The sequence below is a fragment of the Ictalurus furcatus genome, chromosome 26 (genome assembly GCF_023375685.1).
Source record: "Ictalurus furcatus strain D&B chromosome 26, Billie_1.0, whole genome shotgun sequence".
Taxonomy (NCBI): domain Eukaryota; kingdom Metazoa; phylum Chordata; class Actinopteri; order Siluriformes; family Ictaluridae; genus Ictalurus; species Ictalurus furcatus.
In genome coordinates, this window is record NC_071280.1 from 17272516 (window position 1) to 17281529 (window position 9014).

At 39.7% G+C, this 9014-nt stretch overlaps 1 protein-coding gene across 1 annotated transcript; it reads left to right on the forward strand.

Moving 5' to 3' along the window:
- Nucleotides 1-1514: 1514 nt before the first annotated feature.
- On the forward strand, nucleotides 1515-7292 carry otx2a (orthodenticle homeobox 2a). Its single transcript, XM_053615989.1, has 3 exons — nucleotides 1515-1767; nucleotides 3790-3941; nucleotides 5783-7292. Exons 1-3 carry the CDS (start codon nucleotides 1671-1673, stop codon nucleotides 6596-6598), a joined length of 1065 nt encoding a protein of 354 aa, XP_053471964.1. The 5' UTR covers nucleotides 1515-1670; the 3' UTR covers nucleotides 6599-7292.
- Nucleotides 7293-9014: the final 1722 nt, after the last annotated feature.

The following is a 9014-nucleotide window of genomic DNA, read 5'->3' on the forward strand; positions in this document are numbered from 1 at the left end:
TCTGCGGGCTCTTAATGGGGCTGATCCATACCAATGCGCGCGCGAGTGAAAAGCGCACCACGCCATTTGAGCAACACTTTTCTTTTCTTTTTTTTCTTTTTTTTTTTTTTGTCTTTAAAACATTTGTCGGCGACTAATTCCGCCTTAACAAAACCTGTGAAACGAGTTCAGGTCCTCCCAAATCATTTCGCACAGAATGAATGCCTCGGGTTTTATTACAGCACCGAGTCCACTCGAATCTACAGATGTGGGTTTAGTGTGTTTATCTTGTTAGAAAAAAAAAAATTCAAGTGTCTGCTTTAAAAATGTAAGACCAATCCTATACTTTTTTGTTGTTGTTGTTGTTGTATTTTTTTTATTTATTTATTTTACCCCAAAAGTAACAACTTAAATTAGAACAATTACGAAACAATTACAAGACCATTTACATTTGAACGCTTCTTAGTTTTAATCTGAGAACTTGCTCAACTGTTCAGACACATGCTTAAGCTTCTGTGTTCATTTACGAGCACCTGAAATTCACAATAAAAAGGGCATTTCTGCTAGTTTTAACTTAGACACTAAATCCTGACACTAAATGTTAAAATAGGAGTCAAAAACCATCAAATAAAAGAAATATTATCTAAGCAGTTTGACAAAAGAATATTTATAGAACTTACGTTTTTGTACAATATTAACAACACACATGCTAATTGTACATGCTATCACTGGCCGTATTTTTCGACCCAAAAAGAAGTTTCGATCATTACAAACAAAACAAAAAAAAATGATCGAAAGTTTGAGAGTTGTGCTTTAAGAGGTGCAGATGTGTGAACGGCCAATTAGTGTTTGAAGTCCTCTTGATTAGTGGAGTGTGAAATGAGGTGATTAAGACGCTGTTTATATTTCTGATTGATCCGAACCTAAAGGACAAGTCGGGGTTGTTTTTTTTTTGTTTTGTTTTGTTTTGTCTTAAAGGGTTTTATAGCAGTCAGGATGATTTGGTTAGAAGGGTAATTAATGTTTGAGATTGCACTTTTTCTGACCTGCATGTTGTTGTGAAGTCCAAATAGGAAAAGCTTAATATTAATTAGGCTAAATAAACCAATCAAACTATTATTATTATTATTATTATTATTATTATTATTATTATTAAAGCGGAAGAAATATTAGGCTTCGGTGTTGAGTATGGAGCTGATTTGGGTTTTATTAATGATCATGTGTTTATCAAGATCAAATAATTTTTGTAACGAAATTAGCCTATAAATATGAAAAAAAAAAAAACAGACGTAAATTTTCCCCCTAATATATTTTGAGTTATTAATTAATTAATTTGAATTTAAGTTCAGTAGCCTAATAAAGTTAAGATGGAATAACAAGAGTTTTATTGATTTGCGTTAACTTTTGCATTGACTTCACAAGCAGGAATAAAACCAGCCTAATTTTATATTGTTATTATTATTATTATTATTATTATTATTATTATTATTATTATTATTATTACTGTTTAACCCGCGTTAATTATCTATCTGGTTTTACATTTTAAGGCCAGCAGTTTTCACGGCGCATTTCACCACCACCTCATATCCTGATTTATTGATGAAGTATTTCTCCGTGCTCTTCCTCAGGTGTGTTTTAGCTCGCCGGGGAGACTCGGACTTTTCGGCCGTTACCCCTCACGAGCTCTTAGAATGATGTCATACCTCAAACAGGCCCCGTACGCCGTGAACGGCCTGGGGCTCGGGGGCGCGCCCATGGAGCTCCTGCACCCTTCCGTTGGGTATCCGGGTACGCGCACAGCTCTCTCACCTTACCACATACACACACACACACACACACACACACAAAAACACAGGCTGGATTCAAGTGTTCAAGCATTTAAAGCATAAATGAATAATACATTACATTATAATAATAAAACGAAAAGATCCTGGAAGATATTTCAGGGACATTGCGGATTGTTTTATTAGCGGATTAAAATAATAATAATAATAATAATAATAATAATAATAATAATAATAATAATAATAATAATAATAACTGCACACAGGAACCGTGTCACAAAGTGTTTTTTTTCTTTCTATTTATTTATAAGAACTTCTAAAAGTTTCTAGTCTAATCATCACTATACAATTAGTATTATCACAAAAAGAAAAACAAGGAAATAGCAAAAAATAATATTAAAACGAGGTTTTATTATGTGTTGCGTTTTGTTTGTTTGTTTTTTTGCTATTTATTTAAAATAAAACCGAGCCTTAATTTAGGAGTTCTTCTTAATAAAAAATAAAAAATAAATAATAATAAAAAAGAAAAATTTTTTTAAAAAAAACAACTATCACACAAAAATGAGAAAATAAAGAAATTAAAAACAATAAAGATAACAAAAGAAGATTTTTTTTTAAATTGATATTTGAGGGACTTTTCGGATTGTTAAATTGTCGGAAAAGTCCACGCAAGAAAGGCGTTATAAATTGTACAGTTTTTATTTTCAATTAATAAAATAAATAAATAAATAAAAGAAATAAAGAGCACGTTTTAATAAGAACTTCTAACAGTTCCCAGTGGAACTTTACTTACAACTATGAACTTTTCTAGGGTCGGATTTACCGAGCCATCATAAGGAATGAGGGTGTAACTATAAATGTGGCTTGGCCTATAATTCTATAATTCTGTATTTCAAATACTCATAAAACATTTATACGTCCATGTAGTTAATTTGTGTGTTTTGTGTTGCTCCGCAGTCTTCAAACACAGCCTCCTGACTTGAATTTATTATTAATGCGGTTCTTTTAATGTGCAGATTTGTCTTATTCTGCTTATAATTTGCTTCAACGTTTGTTCGAGATTTCATGCAGTTTAATCAATCCAAAGCAACACTGACTGGGTGTGGGTGTGAAGTTCAAATCGGGGGGGGGGGGGGGGGGGGGGGGGATATAATCGGGATATAATTTTAAAGCACAGAATCCCGGACTGAAGCTCATGCTGGACTATTGTTCAGGTTTAAAATGCAATGCCAAACCATAGAACTGACTGAACATTATCCTGGGCATTACAGTGCTGAACACTGGGGACGTGAATGAAAGAAGTACAGTACAGTATAGTACAGTACAGTATAGGTTACAGAAACCCGACGTTCCTAATGCGCACTGATATGATCAAATTAATCTGCTACTGAAGGTCTTTATAGAGTATTATTAGTCGGTAAGGGCTTGAGTGCATAATTAGCTCAGTCCGGGGTTTGCTCTGTAACTCTGTAATAAAGTATTTAGTAGCGCGCGACTTCTAATTGCACCAATTTAAAAACAATCACAAGAGAGAATTTAAAACACACACACACACACACACACACACACAGAATGCTAGAATGAGCGATGTGGCAAACTTGTATCATGATATTTGGAGAGATGATTAGAGAACATTTAGGCTCTCGCGGTGTTAAAGGTTTTCTTAAAGGCTAGAACACAACGGGCACGAGCTCACGTTTTTACAACAAACGATCGTTTATCATAGGAGAAAACATTAAGTTAAATCATACTTGCATGATGGCTAGGACACAGCCTTGCTTGTTGCCGTGTGGGTTTAATCTGGTTTTGCGTCTCTTTCATTGCTCTAAATCGATGTATTTTATGGAAAGTTCTTTCAAAACGCGCGAGACTTTCAGAAAAAAAAAAAAAAGAAGCATTACCCGACTTCATCTTGCCTTATCTATATATTTGTATTAAGAGGAAGACTTTTACTGGTCGACCTAATTTTTGAAAGCGGGTTGTAATGATTTTATCATGTTTATTTAAAAAAAAAAAAAAAAAAAAGCTAATCCCCGGAAGCAGAGGCGGGAGAGGACCACGTTCACGCGCACGCAGCTCGACATCCTGGAGTCTCTGTTCGCCAAGACGCGTTACCCTGACATCTTCATGCGCGAGGAAGTGGCTCTGAAGATCAACCTGCCGGAGTCCAGAGTACAGGTAGAGTGTGTGGGTGTGTGGGTGTGTGTTGATTCACGTGGATCAACAGGAGAACTCGAGACAGCAAGTGACAAACTTTACGCAGCTCTTCCAGTGGCATCATATTCCAATGCCGTCATATTCCAGTGGCATCATATTCCAATGCCGTCATATTCCAGTGGCATCATATTCCAATGCCGTCATATTCAAGTGGCATGATATTTAGTGGCATCATATTCCAATACCGTCATATTCCAGTGGCATCCTATTTAGTGGCATCATATTCCAATGCCGTCATATTCCAGTGGCATCATATTCCAATGCCGTCATATTCAAGTGGCATGATATTTAGTGGCATCATATTCCAATGCCGTCATATTCCAGTGGCATCATATTTAGTGGCATCATATTCCAATGCCGTCATATTCCAGTGGAATCATATTTAGTGGCATCATATTCCAATGCCGTCATATTCCAGTGGCATCATATTTAGTGGCATCATATTCCAATGCTGTCATATTCCTAGTGGCATCATATTTAGTGGCATCATATTCCAATGCCGTCATATTCCAGTGGCATCATATTTAGTGGCATCATATTCCAATGCTGTCATATTCCAGTGGCATCATATTTAGTGGCATCATATTCCAATGCCGTCATATTCCAGTGGTATCATATTCCAGTGCAGTCATATTCCAGAGGCATCATATTCCAGTGGCATCATATTCCATTGGCATCATATCCCAATGCCATCATATTCCAGTGGCATCATATTCCAGTGGCATCACATAACCAGTGGCATCATATTCCAATGCCGTCATTTTCCAGTGGCATCATATTCCAATGCCATCATATTCCAATGCCATCATATTCCAGTGCAGTCATATTCCAGAGGCATCATATGCCAGTGGCATCATATTCCAATGCCATCATATTCCAGTGCCATCATATTCCAATGCCATCATATTCCAATGCCGTCATATTCCAGTGCCATCATGTTCCAGTGCAGTCATATTCCAGTGCAGTCATATTCCAGTGCCATCATGTTCCAGTGCCAAAGCAAAACATTAAAACATGGATCTCAGCACAGCTTTGACAAGAATCCAATAATTCAAGTATTTAAATATTAGGCAAATATGTATCATCTTACTGACTGATTGGAGCCATTAGACCCTTTCCTGAACTTTCCATGCACAGAACACAAATCAGTGTCAAAAAGTAGAGCTGAAACATTAGGCATCAACCTCAGGCTTCAAAATGATACGATATCGATTCGATATTTGAGATATGGGCAGCCCAATGGATACGTGAGCGTTTCCTTAATATTAACATCACATTTCATCGGTTTATAAACACTGAAGTTCTAAGAAATATTATGAAATCAAAGATTAGTCTGTTTGTCATACTTTAGATTCAGCTGATTTACTCAGTTATGCTCGCAACTTTAATATTTAAATAATACTGACAGGACCGTGCTTTGACATGAATAAAATGAAGTAATAATTACAGATGTTTCTGGATGAGTCGGTTTATCACTGTGCCTTGGATCAGGCAGGGGTGCAGCCAAAAAAAAAAAGAAAAGGAAAACAGCGAAGGAAAGATATGAGATACCATGCTGACTTGTCAATATTTCCATTTGCTATTAATAACCTCAGTTATCTATTTCCCTGTTGCATGGATGGTCCTACTCTTCCACTCCACATTATAGTATTAGCTTGATCACTTGGCATGGGTTTCCAGATAGTCACTGGAAAATAAGCCTTAGGGGTTCGGATATGTAACCTAGTATAATAATATGGTGCGTTGGATCCCTGTGTTTGTTGTGTACTTCTGCCCTGACGTTCGGTTCTCCCTCTGGCCAGGTGTGGTTTAAGAACCGGAGGGCCAAGTGCAGGCAGCAGCAGCAGAGCAGCGGCAGCAGTAACAGTGGAAACAGCGCTAAAATCCGCCCTGCAAAGAAAAAAGCCTCTCCATCACGCGAGAGTCCCGGTTCCGAGAGCAGCGGCCAGTTCAGTCCTCCAGCCGTGTCGAGCACCAGCTCATCCTCATCATCTTCCTCGTCATCCTCTTCAAATTCAAACCTGGGTGGACTGGGCATGACCAGCAGCTCCGCCTCTGGGGCCACGCCTGTGTCATCTATCTGGAGCCCCGCCCCTATATCACCCCTTCCGGCTCCTCCCACCGTCCCAGATCCCGCACCTCCTACCAGTGCGTCCTGTATGCAGCGTGCGGTGTCAGGAAGTGGAGGGCCAGCCGGAGTAGCCTCGTACCCCGTGTCCTACAACCAGACGCCCGGTTATGCCCAGAGTTACCCCAGCACTGCGTCCAGCTCGTATTTCGGAAGCATGGACTGTAGCTCCTACCTGGCACCCATGCACAGCCACCACCCGCATCACCCTCAGCTCAGCTCCATGGCGGGTAGCGGGGTGTCTGGACACCACACGCACCCGCATCACCCTCACCACCTTGGGCAGAGCAACGGGCACCACCACCCTCACCATCACCCGCATGCACACACACACCAGGGCTATGGCGGCGCGCCGCTGCCCTTCACCTCCACAGACTGTGTGGATTACAAAGACTACAAAGACCAAGCTGCCTCACCATGGAAACTAAACTTCAGTGCAGACTGTTTGGACTACAAAGACCAGGCGGCTTGGCGCTTTCAGGTCCTGTGAGAAGTTGTTGGTTTTTTTAAAAGCATTTTTAGTTTCGTTTAGAAAGCCACCACACCATGAGTATAGAACAAAAATCTCAAAACTGTGCTCTAAAGACTTTTTAAGGAGCCAGTTGGGAATACAAAAACTGGATGTCAAGGAGGAAATCTTCTAAAGGAGGACATAGACTACTCCAGACTGGTGTTGCAGGATTAATCCCATGCCAAAGGTCTTTGGCTATCAGCTCTGATGTCTGTCTGCCTTTACGCCTTAAACAAGCGGATCCTCTGAAGACTTTTCCTGTCTCTAGCCCTCGCCAGTTCGCGAGGGGAAAAAAGAAATACTGTCATTTCCTCCTGACACGTAACCTGGTTTGGACGTAATTGGGTATTTGAAAGACTAAACAAGATCCACAAATCTCCTTGCCTTCCTCAATCCACTGCAACTCGCTGCACTTGGACTTCTTGTGTGTCTATGAAGGCAATAAATATCAAATAAAATGATACGATGCGATTGTCCTGCAACAGAGAAAACAAAAATGTGAACCAAACTTGTTTCCTGTGAAATGTTCAAAAATGAGCTGATACTTCTTTTTTTTTTTTTTTTTTTGCATTACATTCATTAAATAAACTATGTTTTAAATCAAAATGAATGTTTTCTTTTTTATTCTATAGCGACTTAAGAATATATATATTTGATTTAAACGCACGGTGGCTTAGCACGTTCGCCTCACACCTCCAGGGTCCGGGGTTCGATTCCCACCGTGGCCCTGTGTGTGTGGAGTTTGCGTGTTCTCCCCGTGCTGTGGGGGTTTCCTCCGGGTACTCCGGTTTCCTCCCCCAGTCCAAAGACATGCATGGTAGGCTGATTGGCGTGTCCAAAGTGTCCGTAGTGTATGAATGGGTGTGTGAGTGTGTATGTGAGTGTGCCCTGTGATGGATTGGCACCCTGTCCAGGGTGTACCCCGCCTTGTGCCCCATGCTCCCTGGGATAGTCTCCAGGTTCCCCCGTGACCCTGAAGGAAGGATAAGCGGTATAGAAGATGGATGGATGGAAACAAAAAACATATAAAGGTGCTTTTCAATATTCTGCACTGAAATTGCACGTGACTCTGTCGAGAATCCCAAACCACAAACTACCACACTAAATAATCTCAGATCACTAAATGTGTCTCAGATCACGTATATAAAAGTATTTTCATTAAACGCTAAGTAGGACTTTCATGTAGACTAGTGCCTTTCATATCGCCGGCTTGGTGTCCTCTATAGGGGACTGTTAATATCTATCTGTCACCTGGAAATGTTAATGCACCTTTAAAATGATTTAAGGTTCTTCAATGGGCTATGATTAAGCCTAGTATTTAGAGTAAAGCTTTAAAGGAAAAGCATGCACCTACATGGTAAAAAAAAAAAAAAGTGTCATGTTTATCAATATAAAACTGATGGAAAATATAGACCCCACTTTATTGGTTTATAAATAACACAAGCTCGTGCTTCTTGTACATACAGGCAGTGTATTAACTTGAACCTATTCAGTGAAAAGTGCTTCCGGTTGCGAACGTGCTAACCACTAAGCCACCGTGCGGCATGCGATATTATTATTATTATTATTATTATTATTATTATTATTATTATTATTATTATTATTATTATTATTATTCAACATGTGCTTATACGTGAAGTTTGCGTGTTGTCTGGACACGACTGGCTCGAAGTTGTTCTCTGGATTTGGACGTCCATTTAAATCGCATCGACACGTGAATCCACACGTTTCCTCTTCCTGACCAACGCGTTGAGCTGCGCATGAATTTATTTATCCAACCGAAATAAGAACAAATCCCGATTTTAATTAACAACTTGCCGTGTTTGTTTGTCGCCCCCCCTGGACATGGGGCAGCTGAATAAACATGCCAATGTGTGTGTGTGTGTGTGTGTGTGTGTGGTTGACAAACAGCTCGGGATTTGCAGTAAATCTGCTCCAAACAGCGCCGCTAATCTGCTGTCAGGCTTAAAGCACTCAGTTCACTGATTTAGCACCAAACACCTGTTTCACCAGCTCATTACTGCTGTACCGACATGATACACTTTATTTATTTAACACCGCCATCACGACTGAGATCAGGGACATGATTTACAAGCAGCTTTCTTGCTTGGAGGAAGACATTCTCATATAAACACAGTGAACAGTGAATACCTTCACTGACACTGAACCAGCTTTTATTAGCACGAAGAAAAACTCCTAATGTCTTGGACTGGAGCCAGCTTCTCTTCTCTTCTCCTCTTCTCCTCTTCTCTTCTCCTCTTCTCTTCTCTTCTCTTCTTCTCTTCTCTTCTCTTCTCTTCTTTTCTCTTCTCCTCTTCTCTTCTTTTCTCTTCTTCTCTTCTTTTCTCTCCTCTTCTTCTCTTCTCTTCTCTTCTTTTCTCTTCTTCTCTTCTTT

What these genes read in the sequence shown, in the direction of transcription:
- otx2a (XM_053615989.1), top strand. Translation starts at nt 1,671, where the DNA reads ATGATGTCATACCTCAAACAGGCCCCGTACGCCGTGAACGGCCTGGGG. An exon ending in CCCTTCCGTTGGGTATCCGG is followed by an intron (nt 1,768 to 3,789) that starts GTACGCGCACAG and finishes AAAAAAAAAAAG; the next exon opens with CTAATCCCCGGAAGCAGAGG. An exon ending in TGCCGGAGTCCAGAGTACAG is followed by an intron (nt 3,942 to 5,782) that starts GTAGAGTGTGTG and finishes CCCTCTGGCCAG; the next exon opens with GTGTGGTTTAAGAACCGGAG.